The following is a 22,929-nucleotide window of genomic DNA, read 5'->3' as shown; positions in this document are numbered from 1 at the left end:
CTCATTGAGATATTTCATGTTTCCTTCTATTTTTTCAGTCTTTTGACTTTGTTTTATTTGTTCTTGTCGTCTTGAGAGATATTAGCTTCTAATTGCTCAATTCTAGCCTTTAGGGACTGGTTTTCGGCTATAATCTTCTGGTTTTCCTTTTCAATCTGGTCATTTCTGGTGTTTAATTTGCTTATCAGTTCATTTGATTTCTGAGCCTCACTTTCCAATTGCAAGATTCTACCTTTTAAACTGTTATTTTCTTGCCAGATCTCTTCCATCTTCCTCAAAATCTCAGTTTTGAACTCTTCCATTGCTTGTGAGGAGTTTTCCTTATTCAAGGAGGATCCAGATGCTTGTTTGTTCTCCTCCTCTGTTTGCTCAGTTGTCTGGATTTTCTCTGTGTAAAAGTTGTCGAGTGTTAAAGACTTCTTTTTCTTGTTAATCTTTCTCTTCTGAACTTCCTGAGTCTGGGTAGCCATCATTAGCCCAGCAGCTTCTCAGCTTTATCCTCGCGCTCAGCAACCGTCTGCGGTCTTTTGGCTCCTGAGGTTTGAGGTCTGGTTTTTTCTAAGGTCAAGCCCCCCTGGTGGACCCCCTTGCTTGATCCTCTGCTGGAGGTCCCTTTACAAGTCTCAGGGCGCTGCTTCCACAGTCGTATACCCATCTGCACTGGTTCCCCACTCAGGGTTTCAGAGCCTTAGCTCGTGGCTGTGTCTGCCTCCACCCGAGCCTCCACCTGCGCCTGCGCTCTGCGCCGGTGCTCAGAGTTCGTGTGCATTCTTTAGCTTTTTGGGGACCTAAATCTTGCTGTTCTCAGGAACAGACCCCGGAGCTGTCAATGACGCGATGGGTGCCCCAAACTTGCTCTATTTCTTTTTATCTGGCTTCGGTGCTGCAGGTGGTGTGTGTGTGTGTGGGGGGTTGTGGTTGCTCAGCCTGCAATTTAGTGAGAGCTGTTTCACCCCTTTATAGCATGGAAATGACCCGATTCCACGTACCTTCCACGCTGCACCCTGTTGTGGGGTTCCTCCGTTTGTCTGGACTTGTTTTTATGTCCCCTTGAGGAGTCTTGTGTGTTTTGGTCAGGAGAGGTTAAGAGCTGCTTTTTACTCTGCCGCTATCTTAACCTGGAACCTGATTATCTTGCTTAAATCTTTTAAGAAAGACTGATTAAGTCTGATTTCAGGGAGACTGAGGACTTCACACCAAGGACACTATAATAACAATAATGATACTAGCAAAGGCATACCAATAGCAACAGCTAACATTTATATAGCAAGTGCCAGACACTGTGCAAAGTCCTTTACAATTATTATCTCATTTGATCTTCACAATATCTCTGAGAGGTAGGTGCTACACCATCCCTATTTTGTTCATGCTCGACTACATCAAGTCATAGAGAGTGAAGAAAGGTCAATTCTGTTCTCTCTCAGATGGGACAGACTTTGACATGTGGCTAATAGAGGAGGGAGAGTAATCCTGAGATAATTTGGAAGGAATACAAGGTACAAAGTGAAGAGAATAGTCTGGGGAGGAGCTCAGGAGAGTGAGGTCTGAGCACAGGAGCCAATGTGGATGGAGTGTGTCAGTTTGTTCCATGTTGTTGTTGTTGTTATTGTTCAATCATTTCAGTTATGCCTGAGTTTTTGTGACTCCATTTGGGGTTCTCTTGGCAAAGATTTTGGAATGATTTGCCATTTTCTTTTCTAGCTCATTTTATAGATGAGGAAACTGAGGCAAGCAGGGTTAGGTGATTTGCCCAGGGCCACACAGCTAATAAATATCTGAGTCTGGATTTGAATCCAAATTTTCCTGGTTCTAGGACCAGTGCTCTAGCCACTGTTGCTACCTGTTACAATATTAATTCTTAATTTTTCTAAGACAGTAGAGGCTTGGGCAGCTAAGTGGCACAGTGGGTAGAGTACTGGGTTTGGAGTCAGGAAGACTCATCTTCCTGAATTCAAACGTGGCCTCAGACACCAGCAATGTGACCCTGGGAAAGTAGTCACTTACCTCTATTTTCCTCTGTTTCCTCATCTATCAAATGAGCTGGAAATGGCAAACCACTCCAGTATTTTTGCCAAGAAAACTCCATATGGGGTCATCAAGAGTCAGATCTGACCAAAACAAACTAAAAAGTGAAGTCCTTGGTGCTCTAGACTTTGACAATAGGAAGTCCATTCATTGTTAACCTGTATGAATCAGCTTCATGAATGGGGAGGATGTTTTTGGGCAGAGAGCAGGCAAAGCTAATGGCAGTATTTTGACAGTTTAATTTAGAAGGAAACCTGTGTTTGTGGACCTGGTGACTGTAACAATAGAATATTAACTCCATGTTACACTAGAAGAGGGAGTGGGTTTGGCACCAGGAAGGAGCATGGCACAAGAATCTTCCAGGGCATGCAGCTGGGACTCAGTCAGAAACTGTGGGTCCTTGTGGGATGGAATTACTCAGTCTGCCCTAGCCTTGGCTTCTGATGTGGTGTCTAGGATGCCTCAGCTCATCATGCTTTCTCTACTTCTGAGCAAAGAATTGTAAAAGTGAAACTTTAGGGAGGTGGAAGAAACCTGAACTGAATGGGGTTGGCAGTCAGTCTCCAGAAGTATGGCTAAATCAGATTTGATGGTGGTAGAATGTCCAAGTGGGAAGCCCAGGTTCCTGGTCTAGTGGAATCAAAATCAATTAGAGGAAGGAGTCTGCTGTGGCCTAAGGAAGCCCTGGGGGTTTTCCTTCATTAGAGCTCAAAGGGCATGGGTTGTGGGGCAAGATGACTGCTCTTTTGTGGAGCCAGTACTATGAATATGGTCAACCTCAAAGAGCAAAAAAATCACCCGAGGTCATAGCTAAATAAGTGCCATTCATCATGAGAGAAGCCATTGTGATCCTGGGGGATGGTAAAAGCACATGACTGGACAGCAGGGAAGAAGTCCTCCAGCCAAGGGATTAGCCAGCCCTTATTGAACACTGGCATAGTGCTAGCCACTGGAGGGGGACAAAATGGGGAGGGGGCTAAGTGGTTGGAGAAGGGGAGGAGGGAGAATCTTAACAGAAGTGTAAAAATGGGGTCTCTGCATTTACATATGAAGCAATCAGAGAACAATTAAGGGATGAATTGTGTAGGGTCCAGGAGTCTAGAAAATGGAAAAATGACCAGGAACTGGAATATTCCAGAAGTTCTTCTTGAGGGAGGCCACAAAGGAATAAGTAAAGCTTAGCTAGGTGGATAAGCAAGGGAAGGACATGGCAGGTCAATTATGAAGCACCTACTATGTGCCAGGGATTGGACTAGGCACTGTGGATATGGAGAATGAAACAATCCACATCCTCAAAGATTTTACATTCTAATGGCATATCACATTGGTTCAGAGGCAAAAATGAACCTGGTTTGGGCTGGAAGACAGAGAAGACTGACTTCCCTAAGGATATGTGTTGGGGAGAAGAAGAACAAAAGGCAGATAGGTATTAGATTAGTGCCTCTTACCATTAAAAAATGCATTGATGTCTTTCATTTTTACATTATTTCCATATCCAAAAAGTTCCTTACCCTTCCTTTCCCTCATCCTTGGTAAAAGAATAAAAAGGAAGGCATTCATTAAAATGAATCAACACATCACTGAATCTGGAAGTTTATTTAGTGTTCTATATCCATCACCCCTCACCTCCACTAAGAAGATAGGGAGGTACATTTTGTCTTTTCCAGGGCCTACCTTGGTCATTTCAGTGACATAGCTTTTAGCTGATGGTTTGTTTATTTTGATATTTTTCTTTTCACTTTGATGTCATTGTATACTTTTTTCATAGGCAGTCTTAAGGGCCAAGTAGAGGGAGGGAAGACTTAATGTGCTTGACAGTGAGTAACTCTGTAGGTTTTTGGATGAGGGAAGGAGAAGTTAAAAGCTGGACTTTAAGAAAGTTAGTGTGGAAGCAGTGTGGTATGGTTTTGAGGCAGGAGAAAATTCTGTTAATGTGATGGTCTGAGCCTCAAGGAACAGGAGCACCTTGATAGTATCAGGAATAGAAGACACAAATGGTGAATGCTGAGAGAATACTCTCCCCTCAGAGTGTAAATCAGTGCAGAGTTGGAGAATGTTCTGAAAAGAAAGGCAGCCAGAGTTTATCCAATGGAAACCCTTACCTCTGAAAAAAAAAAAGTAGGAGGTACTAGAATTGCCCAACTTGGGGGAAGGGGCCAAAGCAACACCTTAATTGCAGATAAGAATATAAAGGATTTTTCTGAGTTTGTGGACAAGTTGTTCTACTTGTCTGAAGGAAGTCTAGGCAAGAACAATGAGCTTATATCAGTGGGAGGAGAGTCCCTTTGGCCTAAGGACAATAAAACCCTTTGTCAGGCTGATAAAACAATGGAGTGGGTAGCCACAGGACTCTCTGTCCCTAGAGATTTTGAAAAAAAAAAAAAAGAGAGAGAGAGATTTGGACATTCAACTGAATGAATGAATGAATGAATAAGTGAATGTATGGATGGAAAAAGCATTTATGTACTTGTAATGTGCTAGACACTGTATAGACTAAGGATACAAGATACAAGTACAAAAGTAAGATAGTCCCTGCCTTCAAAGAGTTTGTATTCTAATAAGGGGACACCAACACTTATGTAGGAGAATGATGGCCAAAGAAGGGTGTTATAGGAGAGTGATAGCCAGGGAGCTATCTGGATAGTGAGCAGTCAGTTGACTTGCTCTTTCTAGAAGAAATGGTAAAATTAATTTGATCACTGTAGGGCCTTGCACAAGTAGAAGGGGAGAGGAGTATAAGCTTCAAAATTAATATCCAAATCTCTAAGTATTATATTTAACAAGATTTATTAATAAAAAGCTAGAGTTAAAAAAAAGCCAGCTTCTCCCAGCCACGCATGTTGGGAAAAGAGAGAGAAGGGCAGGGTTATAGAACTTATAAACAACATGTGAAGATGCAAACGTGGGGCCAAAGAGAGAGGGATATTGGGAGATGAAATCTAAGGGTACAAGATTTTCTAACTATACAGGAGACAGGTGTTTGCAAGGCAGTATAGAGGAAAATGGCCTTTGTGAAGGAGCACGATTAGATCAACTACCAGCTACATCTGGTGAAGTCTCACCAATCAGACTTGCAGAGCCTGAGTTCTTCCAGGGTATGTTATCTGGAAGTCCACGTGGAGGCAGTGGTGACAGCTTCCTCATGTTAAACCCCTTTCAAATGACAGCCATTCAAAACTTGAAGACCCTCATGATGCGTCCCCCAAGGTACAATATTGCATTGTTGGTAGAGCTGTGAATTAATACAACCATTCTGAAAAACAACTTGGAATTATGTAAAATAAGTGGCTAAAATGTCCATATCCTTTGATCAGAGATCACACTGCTAAACACACACCTCAAGGATGTCACTGACCCAAAGAAAGGTTCCATGTACACTAAAATATTAATAGCAGTCCTTTTCATAATAGCAAGGAATTAGAGACAAAGTAGATGCCCATAGATTGGGAAATGGCTAAATAAATTGTGGCTACATGGGTCCAATTGAATGTCACTATAAGAAACAAGGCAGGAGCTATAGAATATTCTTCCCAGAAACCTGGGATATATTTTACCACAAAACATGGTGTCATTGGGAGAAGTAAGTACAAACTCAGCACAAGAGAAATGAGGCAAATGGGTAGGGACTGCATATTGCCAAAACTACCTGCTTCTCTGGTGAGTTGATAATTAATTTATGAAATTATGAAATGGGGGCAAAATGCCTGGTTCTTTGGATACTTGCTGGGCAAGACCATAATTGGCACTGGGAAACAGAGAGGCAATCATACTTTAATAACCACAGACAGCACAGAAAATATTAAGACAAACGGTGAAAAAAAGTCAGGAGAGATATCAAGGCAGATGTTGGTGTGGGAACAGAGGAAAGGATGGTTAAGTAAGGCAGGCAACCTTAGAGGAGAAGAGGATGGGGAGCAGGAGAGGCAGAGAATATCTCTATGGATTAGAATTGAGAGTAACGGGCAACATGGACCCTTAGGAGATGGAAGAGAGTTCAGAAGCAGGTATCTGAGGTCTCATAATTATGGATTTTGGGGAGAAAAAGACCAACCCCATCTCGTGTTAGTTCATTACCACATCCAGATCACCTCAAAGGTATCAGTAAAACTTCAAGTCTTCTCAAAGTTATGGGCCCCTTTTTTTTTGATGTTCTGATAGTCTGAAGCTGCGGAAGTCTGAATTTTGTCTAGATTTTACATATCATGGGACTAGAAACCTTGATAGCAGCACCTTGATGACTTCCCCTGATTCAGGATATGAATTTTGATTACTATATTATACAATTTATAAATTGTGCTCCTTTGATCTTTGGATCATTTGTATCATCACTACCAGGTTCTCCTTTGAAATCTGATTTCCTGCTATTGCCCCTTCATATTGGCTATCTATAAACTTACTATACTGACTAGAAGGGGAGGAGTGGTTGGGGTACTAGAACAAGACACAATTTTAGCGCATCTGGTATCAAGGTCCTCAAGGACCTTTCTCCTTCTAGGGGAGTCCTCAAAAAACTCACCCCTGGGGCAGCATCTCAACATCCCTGTTGGTTGGCTATCTTAGCTGGGATTTTCTCTTCAGCTTAACTCTTAATTATCAGGGCCAGCTCCCTCCTGAATCCATAATTACTTCTCTTCTTTGCTGTCAGAGGTCTCATTCCTTGAAGCTATTTCCATGTTTGAATAATTGGCTCTGAATCAATATTGTATAGAGTGTGTCTATACTTCCACATCTGTACTTTTAATACTCCGTAACTGATTCTGCAAATAGTGGATGGTATTTTCTCCCCAGGACAAGTGGTCCCAAGAGCCTTGACCTTTCTGCATCCTTTGTCATTTGTGATCACTCTCTCCTTGATACTCTCTTTTCTCAAGGTTTTTAGGACACTCCTTTCTCCTGGTTCTCCTCCTACCTGTTTGATGGCTCATTAATTCTCTGTCTCCTCCAGATCACATTTTCTAATCATAGGTATCCCTCAAGATCTGTCCTGGGCCCTATTCTTTTCTCCCTCTATACTACTCAACTTGGTGATCTCACCAGCTGCCATAGATTTACTTAACCATCTTTATGCTGATGATTCTCAAATCTACCTATCCTGCTCCTGACTCTCTGATGACCTCCAATCTTGAATATTCCAACTGCTTTTCAGACATCTCAAACTGTATCCAGTACACATCTGAAACTTAATCTGTCCAAAAAAGAACTAGTTATCTTTTCCCCTTAAACCTGCCCCCACCAACCTTCCCTATTGCTGTAGAGGGAAACACCAACCTCTCTTTTTAGTCTCATAGTGTCAGAGTCATCCTGGAATTTTCACCCCCATATCTAATCTGTTGCCAAGGCTGGCTGATTTTACCTTTACAACATCTCTCAAATACACCCCCTTCTTTCCTTTAATACTGCCACCTCTGGTACAACCCCTTATCACCTCACACCTAGACTATTGCAATAGCCTAGTGGGTCTATTTGTCTCAAGTCTCTCCCCATTCCAATCCATCCTACATTCCATTACCAAAGTGATCTCCCTTCCTTCCTTCCTTCCTTCCTTCCTTCCTTCCTTCCTTCCTTCCTTCCTTCCTTCCTTCCTTCCTTCCTTCCTTCCTTCCTTCCTTCCTTGCTTTCCTATGGTATCTTAGAGTCCAAAGACCTGGTTTGGGTTCTGGAACCAGCATTACTCACCAGCTATGTGACCTTGGGCAAGTCACTTCTTTCTGAGTCTCAGTTTATTTGATTATCAAGTGGGGATAATAATAGCATTTATGGGGCACTTTAAAGTTTGCAAAGTTTGATGTTGACCCTTATAAGAACCTTGGGAAGTAGATACTATTATTACTCTCATTTTACAGAAAAAGAACCTGAGGTTTAAAGAGTTAAGGGACTTGATCAGGGTCACACACAGCTGGTAAATATCTATGGCAAGATTTGAACTCAGGTCTTCCTGACCTTGATGGATAGTGCTCTATCCACTGCACTACCTTGCTTCCTGTAAGACACCAATACCTGTCCTATTTTATCTCAAATGGTAGTTGTTTAAGTGAAATCATATTTATGAATTTCTTTAGAAGCTGCAAAGTTGGCACGGGTACATGTATCTTTGTTATGTAGAGGCTGGAGATTTCTGAGTGAGCTTAAAATCTTTTGGGTTGAATGAGCAGTAAACAAGTGAGAGTGTAAATAACAATGAGGGAGGAAAGAGATTTTTAGAGACCAAAGAGGTCTTCCAAGGGGAAAGAGTATCTGAAGAAATGCTCAGCACAAATTTTGTTCTTTTCAAGGAATGGATTCAGTAGCTGAACTAAGGGGCTTCCAACTTGATGAGAAAAAAGATGGGATGGCAGAGACCTGTACCCATGCTACACTTTCCACCTGGAACCTAGAGAGCATTCCTTCTTCCCTGCATTGGGACTCAGACCCCTGCCAAGATCTCCTCCAAGATTCTCATTGTGAAGGGGGTCAGGAAGAAACAGAGAGAAGGAATAGCGATACTTACTCTACTCAGTGGCCACTGGAAATGCTTGATAAAGACCCAGAAGAGAACAAAAAAAACATCCTTTTGAAGGGGTTGACTTTAGCCATGGACACAGAAGCCTTCCAGACAGACCTGCTGGAAATGGACTTAAGAGAGAATGGCAGCTTCAATGAATGGGGCCAGCCTGAAGAGTCTCTGAAAGCCCGATGTCCACAACAAGAGCCAATAGGGAGTAGCAACCAGGCAGGTGACATTCAAGCACAGCTGATGGCAGATGGAATCTACTCCAATGTTGCTGTGCAGACTTTACATGGAAGGCTAGGGAAAGGCATGGAAACACTTGAGGGGGAAGTATTGTGAGAAAGGGACACATTGTCCATCCTGGAGAAAAAGTGGCCAGCCTTCTGGCTATGGGAGTCAGGAAGCATCTGTTCTGAAGACCAAAGTTTAGAGCAGTTTCCCGGAGGCTCAGGGACAAAAATAATTTCTTTATATATCAATGGAAATGTTGAAGTTGAATAGTGATAAAGGCTTAAGAAAATAAACACGTTTGAATAATAATAAGAATAGTAGTGATGATTGAAATTCTCAAAAGTTAGTATTTCTTCATTTTAAGTTAATTTATTAATTGGCTGCTCAAGAGAATCTAAATTGGTTAGTAGACTCCTTCTACAATTTGAACGGGTGCCCAAGAGAGCAAGCAACCAAAGAGAGAGAGGACTCTTCTCACACAGTCCAATGTATATCCTCTGTGACCTCACTAGTCAGTCCCTTTCCTGGACATCCCAAGAAATCTCTGATTGGGAAATAGTCATTGAGGAGGTGGACTTAGAGACTCCAGCTCCTCCCTCATTACTTCATCACAGGGAGAGGTGGGTTTGAAGGGTATCAACACCTGCCCTTTCCTCCTTACCATGTGTCTGGGCCACCAAAGTCCAACATAGTGGCTGGAACTTGCTGGCTTTTCTTACCTAAGAGAGTTCTTTTATACAGATAAATAAGGAGCAGCTTCCCCCCCCCTCCCCCCGCTTTTAACAAAAGCTAGCCCAGTGAGATGCCTTGAGGCCTGGGAGAAAAATTATTTTAATTTGGAAGCTGGCTGACCTTCAAACTCCAAGGTTTAGGAAAGATGCCACACAAATTATTACAATTTAATATTACTTTTCTGCAGAAGTTAAATAGTTTGATATTTCATAGCGTAGGTCTTATTGGGCTCCTTCCTATCCACCCCCACCCCTAGCATTTCACAGAATCTTAGAAGAAGGAAGGAAATAAAGGGGGGAAAACCACATTTATTAAGTACCTGCATCTTGATAAGCACTTTACAAATATTATCTCATTTGGTCCTCACAACTACCCTGTGAGGTTGATGCTATAATTATCCCCATTTTTCAGATGAAGAAACTAAGGCAAATGGAGAGTATTTGACTTGCTCAAGAGCAACTTATATCACTTGTAAGCAGCCAAGGTAAGATCTGAACTCAGTCCCTCCTAACCAGAGACCCAGTGTTTTGTCTACTATAACACCTACCTATCTCTGGAAGGAGGCTATGAAGAAACTGTTTTAGACCCATAACTGAATAGGAATCTCTTCTATTATATGCTAACAGATGATTATATACATTCCATTTGAAAATCTCTAGGGAAGGGGAATCCTCAGCCTCCCTGATTTAGGCCAGCCCTAATTGTTTGGAAGCCCTTCCTTCCTTCCTTCCTTCCTTCCTTCCTTCCTTCTTTCCTTCTCTCTCTCTTTTTCTCTCTCTTTTACTAACAACTCTAAGGCAGGTCACACAGCTAAGAAGTGTCTGAGGCCACATTTGAACCAAGGTCCTCCTGTCTCCAGGTCTGGTGCTGTCCACTGAACCACCTAGCTCCCTCCCCGACCCCAGTGCAATTGCTACCACTGCTTCAGGTTCAGCTTTATAGGTCAAAAGAGGACAAGTCTAACCCCTCTTCCACATGACATCCCTTCATATAGATAATAAATGAGTCCTACAGACTCACTTTAAAACTAAACTTTCCCATTGCTTTCAATCACTCATGGCATGAAGGTTAGCTGCCTTGTCCTCCTGGCTGCCCTCTTCAGTACTTGGAGCCCTGTCATGGTCATGCCTAAAACACAGAGCTTAGAACAGAGTTCAGTACTTCAGAGATGCTCTGATGAGGACAGAGAACAATGGCGCCTCCACCTCCCTATGGCTCTAGATGGTGCCTTTCCAGAGTTACCTCCCCAATCATAGATGTTATGCCTCATTAGGATGCTACTAAATAGCATTTTAGGGTTTTGTTGTTAGGTTGGCTGCCATGTTACACTGTTGATTTGTAGGACTTATAGCTTATTCCCCCTCAGCCCATATTTTTGTTTTTTCCCTTTCTTAGCAAATATGGAGGCTACCAAGGAGAGTTCCACATTTCACATTTATGCCAGGCAATCTTTTCATACAACAAAAACGGACTATTTGACAGCATTAGTTCTTCATACCAGCACAGAGCCCAAGGCCCAGGGCCTCCCCAAAGGTGCCAGACTCCTCATTCCCCAACATTCAATCATGTCCAAGATAGAAGACAGCTTTGATGGTCATTAGCCCTTCCAAGTGCAGAGAACAGATTGGCCTTGGCAGACCACCTAACTTCCTTCTTGGATCAGCACTAAAAATAACCGCCTCTCACTTTTCTGTCTCCAGCTAGTGGGACAGGATGTGGCTTTCGTTCAAATATTCCTCACTCACATTTCTCTCCTTTAAAGCATGTTATCAGCTTCTTTCCAAGTACCCCGTCCTTCCTTGGGTCAGTAATTTTCCATTCCTGCCTCAATGATTCCTGTAGTCTAGGAGATATCACTTGTCATGCTGGTATTTTCAGTTTGAGGTCATTCTTAATTAGGCTTCTTGGATTCCATGTTAATTGCTTTATGCCACCATGAAGGTTGCTGCTACCAGGTGACAGGGAAGGTGTCAGACATTTCCTAGTGGAGAGTGAACCATTTGGTCATCTCAGGAAGGTATAAATGGAACCTGCGGAGACAGCATACAGCAGATTCTGAAAAATTCTTAATTACAATTAAGTTATAAATCCTTAAATTTGAAAAATTGCAAAATATATTTTAGACAATAGGTCCTTATCAGATCTATTGAATATAAGATTTAAAAAAAAGAAAAAAGCTTCTGTAAGGCATCTTCAAAGTCTTAGTATTGTTTTAAGTTTTTTTTTTTTAAACCCTTAACATTCCGTCCTGGAATCAAACTATGTATTGGTTCCAAAGCAGAAGAGCAGTAAGGGCTAGGCAATGGGAATTAGGTGACTTGTCCAAGGTCACTCAGCTGGGAAGTGTCTGAGGCCAAATTTGAACCCAGGACCTCTCATCTCTAAGCCTGGCTCTCAATCCACTGAGCCACCCAGCTGCTACCTTGTTTTAAGTTTTTTGTTATTGTTTTTTGTTTTAAGGTTTAATAATTTAAACTATCAACTTTTAAACTGCTAAGTAAGTTTTATTTTATTTTTTAAAAATCCTTACCACATTGTGCCTAGAATTGTTTTATAACACAATAGTCCTTTAAGGTTTGAATTTCATGGAAGGAGAAGACATGGAAGAATATGGAAAAGAAGCAAGAAGATCTAAAAGGAAATCCAGAAAGTACAGTGTCTAGGAGCTGAAGGAAGAGAATGTATCAATGGGAAGAAGTTGAGGGTTGATCATGGCTGAGTGTTAAATTCTTTATTTACTTAAAGGTTTATAAAGACTGAGAAAAATGATCAAATTTCTCAATTAGTAAATGTCTTGATATGATGCTGTCTAAATATTTAACAGAGGAGGGTTGCTCAGAAGTATTTTAAGATTATGTATTACAAGTACAAAATTATACTTGGAATTACTGTGAACCCCAATTAATAAAATTCTTTGGCAGTGGGGAAAAAAAAATAAAAACCCTTACCTTCCACCCTAGAATCAATACTATGTTTTGGTTCCAAGACAGAAGAGTGGTAAGGGCTAGGCAATGGGGGTCAAGTGACCTGCCCAGGGTCACACACCTGGGAAGTATCTGAGGCCAGATTTGAATTTGGGACCTCCTGTCTCTAGGCCTGGCTCTCAATCCACTGAGCTACCCAGCTGACCCCTGTTAAGTAAGTTTTAATACCTTAAAACAGCATAAGACTTTTGGGATAACCTGTAGGAAACCAAGCACAGCTAGGTAGCCTAGTGGATACACTAGCATTGGGCTTGGAATCAAGAAGGCTTGTCTTTATGAATTCAAATCTGGTCTTAGATGTTTACTAACTGTGTGACTCTGGGAAAATCATTTAACTCTGTTTGCCTCAATTTCTCATCTATAAAATTAGCTGGAGAAGAAAATGGCAAACCACTCCAGTACTTTTCCTAAATGGGGTCATGAAGAACTGGACAGGACAGAAAGGACTGAACAATGATGAAAGTATAGGCAACCAACAAAACCCAAACCAACAGCTATGCCCCAATAGATTAGTCAAAGGTTATTGACAAATTTCTCAGAAGAATTGCAAATGATTAACAATCATATGAAAGAATGGTCCAAATCACTAATAATAAGAGAAATGCAAATCATTCTAGCCCTCAGGTTTTACCTCACATTCTAAGAATTGGCAGTGATGGAAAGAAAGTCAGTGTTGAAGGGCTATAGAAAGATAAACACAGTACTGATCTGCTGAAGCTCTGAATTCATACAACCATCCTGGAAAACAATTTTCTTTAAAATTTTTTTATCTTTATTTTATTCCAGTAACAAATTTACACATAAGTTTTCCAGGGTTACATGATTCATATTGTCTCCCTCCCCTCTTCTCTGCCCTCTCCCAGAGTTGACAAGCAATTCATTCTGGGTTATACATATATTACCACTCAAAACATAGTTCCATATAATTCATTATTTGTAAGAGAGTAATCTTATAAAACCAAAACCCCAAATCTCATACCCAAATAAACAAGTGACAAATCACAGGCTTTCATTTGCATTTCTCCTCCAACAGTTCTTTTTCGGAGGTGGAGAGCATTCTTTTTCATGAGTCCCTCAGAATTGTCCTGGGTCACTGGATTGCTATCACATTTGATTGTCCAATTGGAAAATAATTTTCAATTATGCTAAGACAGTGACTAAAATTCCCATACTCTCTGCCTCTTGGCCTATGCCACAAAACAGCAGTGACTAAAAGACAGGCTCCCATATACACCCAAATATTTAGAACAACACTTTACAGTAGTAAAGAATCATGAGAGAAGTGAATCATCTGTGGAATGGCTGAACCAGTTCTGATACATGTCTATAACGGAATATTACCATGCGTGCCGTAAGAAACAAATGTGATGAAAACAGAGAAGTATGGGAGGATGTAAACAGATGCAAGATGAAGTAAGCAAAGTCAGAAAAACAACATACATAATGAATATAATAAGCTAAAGGAAAGAACAACTACAAAATAATCACAACTGAAGGCTGTGAAATTATAATAGCCACAAAAAAGGGATAAAAGGAAAACACCTTTCCATCTTTTTTACAAAAGCTGTAGAACACTGTATATTATGCCAGACATTCTCAATATATTGGTGTTTTTTTGCTGGACTTCTCCCCTCTTTATTCTTGTTACAGAAGATGTCTAATCTTTCTCTTCAGTGGGGAAAGAAATACTTTGGGAAATGTAGAGTGTATATATAAATAAAAGATAGCAAAAACATATTTAAAAAGAAATTACAGTTTAAAATTGCATAAATAAGAAATACCATGTAGAATAAATTTATAAAATTATCATCTGTTAAGATATATTTTATTCACAACCCCATAGAAATATGTTCTGTCTATAATCTCCCTTTGCCAGTCATTCTCTGACTCCCCAATACAAACTACAGTTGGCAGCCCCCGCATGTATCATCAGCTCGAAGGACAGTCTCGGGTGGTGAATGGCTAACATTTGTTCCTAAGGTCCTTTTTACTACTAAAAATCTGTGATTCCATGCCATTCTTTCTTAGCAGACAGAGCAAGGGTGTAACTAGTCCAAAGGTCATTCTGGTAGGCTTCCTCCTTCCATCCCTTCAAAAGATTTACCTTCCTGATCCTACTCTGGAGTATGCTAATATTTGATATTAGAACTCACATCTCCTGGGTGCTGTCCAACTGAATAGCAGGAGGAGGTGGTACAGGAAACTTGGGAGGAAACGAGAAGCCAACTTGGCTGAATTATCAGCAATAGGAGAGATACAAAGTATGTAATTTTCTTGGACTGAGAATTAATTGTAGACTTTGTGTCTATTTTAGGAACTTTATAATTCAGGGTAAAGGGACTGAAACAAATGTAGAAACTCACTTCTATGTGTCCTGTGCACATATACAGTTTTGAGCCTAAGACTGGGCATCACCACTCTGATATGCCACTACCCTGATAACAAGTCCTCACCTGCTAATGCCAGGATTATTGACATCGCCTGCTAGTGTGTTTTCCTGCATCAAGTTTCTCCCTATTTCAAAATCCATCCTCCATTCAGTCACCAAAGTAATTTTCTTTCTTTTTTAATTGATTAAGAAAAATTTTCCATGGTTACATGGTTCTTATTCTTTCCCTTCTCTCCTCCCTTCCCCCTCCCATTGCCAAAGAGCAATTCTCACTGGGTTTTACATGTATCATTGATCAAGACCTATTTCCATATTATTAATATTTGCAATAGAGTGATCGTTTAGAGTCTACATCCCCAATCATATCCCCATCGAACCATGTGATCAAGCAGTTGTTTTTCTTCTGTGTTTCTGCTCCCACAGTTCTTTCTCTGGATGTGGATAGCATTCTTTCTTATAAGTCCCTCAGAAATGTCTTGGATCATTGCATTGCTGCTAGTAGAGAAGTCTATTATATTCGTTTGTACCTCAGTGTGTTTGTCTCTGTGTACAATGTTCTTCTGGTTCTGCTCCTTTCACTCTGCATCAATTCCTGGAGGTCATTCCAGTTCACATAGAATCCCTCCAGTTCATTATTCCTTTGAGCACAGTACTATTCCATCACCATCAGATACCACAAATTGTTCAGCCATTCCCCAATTGAAAGGCATCCCCATAGTTTCCAATTTTTTTGCCACCACAAAAAGCGTGGTTATAAATATTTTTGTACACATCTTTTTCCTTATGATCTCTTTGGGATATAAACCCAGCAGTGGTATGGCTGAATCAAAGGGCAGACTGTCTTTTGCCTTCTTTTGTATCCCCAGGGCTTGACAGAGTGCCTGGGACATAGTAGGTACCAAATACATGTTTATTGGCTAACTTTATTGACTAAAACAAAACCTAAAATTGGATAAAAATGGAAGATGATTCAGCTATTATCAGAAACGACTCAAGTTCGTGAAGTTCATTCCTTAAAGCAATTTCTGAAAACCTAGCAAGAATAACTGATTCTGAAGGGTTCCTGTAACAGTTTAAGCTAAATTTTCAACTGACTCTTAAGTCCTTGCCTTCTATTGAATTGAATAATTTTCCTGATTTGAATTTGGTGGCCCTCCTCCTAGCAGCTTGATCTCAGTTCATGGGATTATAGAATCCTTTCCCTGGCTGCATACTGCTGGCTAAAAAAACAGGCATTTGCTTATTTCTGAGTTAAACCACTTCATTCACTCTCAAGTTAGGAGGCCTGCCTGCTTTTCTTCAGCTGTTTTCCAAAATAATTCTCATGAGAGGGAGTGCCTTCTTTGTCTTCTCTTCTTTGGAAAGCCCCAAGTGAACTTCTCCAGGCACATCTGGGCTTTTCTGCTCTTCCAACTTTTTGCTTGTCCTCCCCCTGTTGTCCTTCTTCCCACAATGTTGTTTGCATTAGCAATCCAGAGCCTAGGCTTGCTAGATTCTTTAGAAACTGCATTTCAGCAAACTACTATGTGCCCCATTCTGTATCTGCTTCATGCTAGAACAATGGTCCATCAATTAGTTTCATTATACTCAGAAAATTAGTTTAGCCTCCTTCTTTTCTGGAGGGAAGGACCTTGGCACTGCAGTGATCCTGATTTTAAACTGTCATGTATGAGTTATTTTCTATGGATCCCAAAGATAAGTTAAAGTTTAAACCAAATTAGGGAATCATAAAAAATTTAGAATTGCCCAAACTCTCCTCCTACAATGAGGAAACAAGCTGAAATAGTTTAAATGGCTCTCTAAGTCACACAGTGTCAGAATCTGGGCTTAGGAAATCAGGTTGCATAACTCTAGTGGCAAGGACGTTTTTCCTTATACTTTTATGAAAATAGAATTCTAAAAGGTTCCTAGACAAGTCTGTAATCTGTGAAAATTAGTTATATATTTTTAAAGTGTAGCAAATGCTTTTTTTGATACAACACATTTTGAAAAATCCTTGGTGTTTTGTTTAATTTATTGGCTCATAAAAATAGCTCGCATTCACATTTTGCAAAGTACTTTACAAATATTATCTCATTTTATCCTCACAAAAATCCTGGCTATAGGTCCAATTATATTCCCATTTTACAGATAAGAAGCACAAGGCAGTCTGATCATTCAGCTAGTAAGTATCTGAGGCCAAACCTGAACTTGTCTTCCTGACTGCAAGTCCAGCATGTTATCTACTACACCACCAAGCCGTTTATAAAAGCTAAATGTACCAGTTACCTAGAGATAACTCTGGTGAAGCCTGGGGTACCATCTCTCAGGGAATAATGACTTGAGGGATAGATATATATGTGGGGAGTAATCCTGGGAGAAGGTTGAGGGAGGCTAGAACCAATCAGCCCCCTTTCCTGGCTATGGTCCTATTAAGTCTGTAAGGAAACCCTTCTGAGGGCAAAATCCCAGGGTCACTTCAGCCACCAGCTGGTGAAGTATCTCAGGAGAAGGGGAAGTCAGGCCAGTCACATACCAGTTGTTCAATCTGGCCCCAGTGGCCTCTCTAAACTTTTTAAAAAATCCTTATCTTCTGTCTTAGAATCAATACTGTGTATTGGTTCCAAGGCAGAAGAGCGGAAGGGCTAGGCAATGGGGGGTTAAGTGACTTGCCCAGGGTAGCATAGCTAGGAAGTGTCTGAGGTCAGATTTGAACCCAGGATCTCCCATCTCTAGGCCTGGCTCTCCATCCACTGAGCCACCCAGCTGCACCCCTCTCTAAAGGAAACTCCAATGAAGGTTCAACATGGAACCCTTCAGAGCCAGGAACTTTGGGCCAGTGCCTCCCTAGAAGGCAATCTTGCTCCAGACTGGGAAGATAACAGCCAGTTTAGTTGTCTCCTACCAAACACTTGTTAAACAAATGACAATCAGGGATAAACTAGCAAACATATTTATCCAAGTAAATGGATCACAGAAATCAGTACACTTTATATAGATTAGGGAAGACATTCAAATACACAAGAGTAAACAGGCTCTTCAATTCAGGAATGAGATAAAATCTCAGTTGGCCCAAAGAAACGATGATCTCACCAGAAAAAGCTGCTGTTAGTAGTCTCTGGGAGTGTAAGTGCTGGGAATCCAGGTACATGTTGGAGGAGGGCTGGCTTTGCCCACCCATCTGGGACTCCAGAGGTTCCTACTACCAGCCAATCCAGATTTGCCCCTTCTCTCAACAGAAGTTTCTCCCATGTATCAGTGCCAACCAAGAATTCTATCTCCCTACACACGGTACAGGTCTATCCTTCACGAAACTGCCCCACTCTCCTGGGGGAAGGTCAGCAAACAATTATTAAGCTCTGCCACAGTCGAGTAACCACAGTAGGGCTTCAGAAGGCAAGGGAAAGTCTCTGGTTCTCATGGAATTTAGGGTCCACTGGGGAAAGGCACTGATGGATGAGTAAATAGGAAGTAATTTGAGGGGGAGGGATGAACAATAACAACTGGGAGATCAGTAGAGGCTTTGCATAAGAGGAAACACAGAATAAAGATCTATGAGGTGGAGGTGAGGAAGGAATGCATACCAGGAACTGAGGACAGCTTGTGCCTAAGAACAAGAAATGGAATGTCAAGTTCAGGAAACTACTATTAGGCCTATTTGGCTGGAATGTAGAGTGCATGAAACACTGAGGAGTTAACATTTTATCCTAAAAGCAAAAAGGGAACCCCAGATGATTTTTAAAAAAATTCTTACCTTCTATTTAAGAATGGATACCAAGTTCTGTTTCTAAGGCAGAAAAGTGGTAAGGGCTAAGCAATTGGGTTTAAGTGACTCCCCCCAGGGTCACAGTGCTAGGAAGTGTCTGAGGTTGGATTTGAACCCAGGATCTCATCTTTAGGCTTGGCTCTCCTTTCACTGAGCCACTTTGCTGCTGCCTCCCTACCCCTATTTTAAAGCAAATAACAAAGTCAGCTCTATGCCTTTGGAAAACTATTTTGGTAGCAAGTGAGAGGGGAGAGATTGGAAACAGGTAAACTAATCAGAGGTTTGTTATTACCTTCTTTTATGTTATTGTTAGTGCAGGGGAGAGGTGATTAGGGCCTGAGCTAGAGTAGTAATGAATGGAGCAAGATGGATGTAAGAAATGTTGTGGAGGCATATTGTACAGGACCCTGCAACAGGTTGGAGATGAGGTGTGAAGGCGAGAGAAACATCAAGGATAATTGCAATGTTTTAAATCTTTGTGTCTAGAATAATGGTGGCATGGTTAAGATAATGAGTTCTGTTTTGGACATGTTGACCTTGAGATATTAATGGGACATACAGCTAGAGATGTTTGTTGAATGTTTGGCAATCTAAAACTAGAAATTCAGTAGATTAGAGCCATATTTATAGATGTATATTTGCATACAGATGATACTTAAAATCCACGGAGAGCCGGTGAAATTAAGGAATGGAAAGTTGAGAGAGGAGAGAAGAGACCCAGGACAAAACTTTGGGAAATGTTCTGGGTTGGGGGAGTTAAAGATGATCCAGGAAAGTAGTCTGAGAGAGAGATTTAGACAAGTGTAGAAACTGAAGAATGAAGTATCCTGAAACTGTGGGAGTGGGTGGTTGAGAAGATAAAAGTGTAAAGAAGTCAAGGAGGATGAGGAGTGAGAAAAGCCCATCCAACTTGATGGGGAAGAGATCACTGACGACTTTGAAAGGAAGAGTTTTAGTTGAGATGTTGGAGATGGAAGCCAGATGGCAAGGGGGCTAAGAAATAAACTGTAGCTACAGAGTTAGAAGACTTTTTCTAGGACTTTGTTTGAAAGGGAGAGAAGAGCAATAATATGAGAGCAGAGCAGGGCAAAGGAAGATTAGTTAAGACTAAGGGAGTCCTGGCCATGTGTGGAGGAAATGGTATAGGAGACAGTAGCTGAATAATGACTGAAGGTAAGAGAGGGGAGGCTCACAAGCAAAGGAGGAAGCTTTTACTAGAGGAAAGGAAATGCAAGGGGATCAAGGGCACATGTACAGAGATTGGTTTGGCAAGGAGGAAGTCCCAGTTAGCATGGTTAAGTAACTCCCTCCAGTGGCATAAAGCAGGCATGTGAGTAGGGGCAAAGAAAGCAGATTATAGGAATAAACCAGGATTGGATTTGGGTCAATGCAAGGGGTGCCAGATGAAGGTGGCAAAGGGCAGTGTGGAATTGAACTGGTCAATTGTAGGATCAAGACTATGAAGGTAATAAAGTCAGGATGAAGCAAGGGTGATAGATTAGGAGAACCTATTCTCTCTATAGGTTTAGGAGAGGTACAGTAGAAGGGGATGTGGAAAGTCAGAGTTATGAACACAGAGAAACTTTAGTTTCAGGATCATGGAGTTGTAGCATAGTAATGAAATCCAAGGTATGACTATCTCTATGAATTACTGACATGGAGTAAAAGACATAAATGAGTCTTGGGGCTGATAAAATGAGAGGATGTTTGAGAGGATGTCAAAATCTTTGCTGAAGTCTCCCAGTAGTAGGGCAGAGGTTGGAATGGAGAAGACATGACTCAATTATGCATAAATCCTTGAAAAAGAAGGGAGTGGAGTACCATAGAAGCCAGAGGATGATAGAATCTGAATAGGGTGATAAAGATGGAGTGAATCTATAAAGAGGAGAGGTTGCCCAGTGATGGAAGTAGAGGGATGGTTCAGAAGTGGTAGTGAGGAGCAAGGAGGACACATACTTTTTTTGGCCCAGTAGGTTGGAGGAAGGGGCAGGGATGAGAGGAGCATACAGCATTCAACACAATTGCCATCGATGTAGCTTCTTCTGGAGGGTCTTAGGTTTCCTTGAGCATAGAAGGTTGGAAAGAATATAAGAAGAGGTCTTGGACAAAAGGGAATTTGTTAATCATTGAACAGGGGTATTAGAGGGCACAAAAAGACCGCAGAGGATAAAGAATTGGGAAAGGTTGGCAAGAACAGGATAGGCCTGAAAGAACAGGGCCTGATAGTAGGGTAAGATTTTCACTTTAGCAGATGGCTACTCTGGATTATAGGTATGAAGGGAGGAGGCAGTAAGAATTTTCTAGTCACTGGATAGGAAAAGTCTCAATTGACTGATGATCCTAAATGGATCTGTGATCTGAAGTTCTGGTTCTGGACCGCCAATCATTATGGAGGGTTGGCACTGTTTATTACCTGTGTGACCTTAAGCAAGTTATGTTTACTAATTGTGTAAACTTGAGCAAGTCACTAACTTGCCTCCCTTAGTCTCTTCTTTCTGTAAAATAGGGGTTGGCGTGTATGGGGTGTTCAGGGAAGACTAGCCCCTCTGGTGTGAGGGATTGCTGAGCCCTCTTCAGGGCTGCTTATCTCCTTTTTTTATTTTTTTTTATTAACTCTTACTTTCTGTCTTGGAATCAATACTAAATATCAGTTCCAAGGTGGAAGAGCTGTATAGGCTAGGCAATTGGGATTAAATGACTTGTGCAGGGTCACACAGACAAGAAATATCTGAGGCCAGATTTGAACCCAGCACCTCCTGTGCACGGACTTAGTTCTCTATCCATTGAATCACCTACCTGCCCCTGTTTATCTTCCTTTGGCATTTACCTTTCTCCCAACTCTCACTGTGGCTCCAAGAAGCCATAGTATGCACAGTGGCCACCCGCTGGTAACCATTTCTGCAGATGGGCCAAACCAGTTTGAGGGTAACCAAAAGGCCTTTGGTGAACTAGTGAGATGAGTACCCTAAGCAGAATGGGTAGAAGAGAACAATTCATTGCAGTGGCCATGAAGGTGGCTGAAGTAGGTGCTGTGGAGTCCTTAGGGCTTGGTGGGACTCAGAAGATGCCCAGGGCATCCACTGCATCTTTGGGTCTTGCCAGTGGACTTCAGTGACTGGACTCTGGAAGAGACAGGCTGCCCACTCTATGTAACTCACATAATAAATAACTGCTTCACTTAAATTTCACACCCCAGTCAAAATGCCACCCCAATGTCATTGATTCTCTTCCAAATGAAGGATAAGCAACAAAAAGAGGTATAATGATTGCACCTACCTCTAGGGCTATTATGAAGATCAAATCAGATAACACATGTAATTTGTTTTGCAAACATCAGGCCTTCTAGGAATGTTACTATATTATACAAGGCTCCCTGTGTCCCTGCTTTCTCGCTTGCACCAGAGGATCCCTCCAGCTCTCTTCAGCTCAGGCTGTTTGGGGAAGTTGGAGCACTGGCTAGGCTAGGGCCTCCCTACACGTGGCAGTGAGTTCTAGGGTCCCCTGGAGGAGGTGGGGCTAGAGCCCAACCCTTCGGGCTCCATAGATGGTAAGGGGAGGAGAGGGGACGCGTCAGCAGCATCCCCCACCTGAGAGCTGCTCTGCTGCTGCGTGCTTAGTACCGAAGGGCTCCCTCCCCTTCTCTCTCCACTTCGGCCCTTCTATGACTGTGACTCCCCAATGAATGAAATACCCCACTGAAAAGTTATTTCGGACGGGGAGGTATAATCTTAGCACCCAAATGTGTCGCTGGACTCAACCGTTCTGTGCTGCAGGGCGCCTGGGCACAGGGCCTCTAAGGACCGGTTGTCCCATCCTTTTAAGGCTGGTGTCCCAGCACTCTGGCTGGGGTGGGGTCCGGTCTTGTTGGGCCCAGAACCTTAGGGGACGCGTCCAGAGTCTTCCCTGGGCCCTTGCTTGGACAACCCTTGAGGCTCTCACCATGCCGACGGGTCTGGGCTGAAGGGGAGGTTCCCTACGAGGCTAGGCTCGGAGGCCGGGCGGTGTCGGTGGGGGAAGGGGCAGGTCTGGAGAGGAGGGCCCACCCCTTTTAGGCCAGAGACCGGTGCTGAGGCGGGGCGGGGTCTCGGGTGGGGGATTGGGGCACGAGGCCCAATCCACTAAGGCCGGATCCGGGCGCTAGGTTCCCGCGGAGTGGGCCTAGAACCTCCTGGGAATCGCCGCGGCGGGGCTAGTCGGACTGGCCTGGGTTGGGTTGGGCCGGCCTGGCCTGGCGTGGGCCAGGCTGTCTGCAGAGCGCTGAGGTCTCTGGGCGGAAAAACGGTTTAAAGGCCGGCGGCGGGCAGCAGTGGGCTGGGGCTGGCAGGGATCGCTCGTC

The 22,929-nt window shown here is 42.3% G+C and overlaps 1 protein-coding gene across 1 annotated transcript in view; it reads left to right on the top strand.

Moving 5' to 3' along the window:
• The window catches only part of NIBAN3 (niban apoptosis regulator 3), a 34,059-nt gene extending 25,135 nt beyond the window's left edge, over nucleotides 1-8,924 (top strand). The window contains exons 10-11 of the mRNA XM_044684885.1: nucleotides 6,005-6,029; nucleotides 8,298-8,924. Of these exons, the coding sequence (XP_044540820.1) occupies nucleotides 6,005-6,029; nucleotides 8,298-8,851 (579 nt within the window). The 3' untranslated portion in view covers nucleotides 8,852-8,924. The remainder of the gene's footprint in view (nucleotides 1-6,004; nucleotides 6,030-8,297) is intronic.
• The last annotated feature ends 14,005 nt before the right edge of the window (nucleotides 8,925-22,929 follow it).

Source organism: Gracilinanus agilis, chromosome 1, assembly GCF_016433145.1.
Source record: "Gracilinanus agilis isolate LMUSP501 chromosome 1, AgileGrace, whole genome shotgun sequence".
Lineage (NCBI taxonomy): Eukaryota > Metazoa > Chordata > Mammalia > Didelphimorphia > Didelphidae > Gracilinanus > Gracilinanus agilis.
This window is presented reverse-complemented; position numbering and strand designations above follow the sequence as displayed.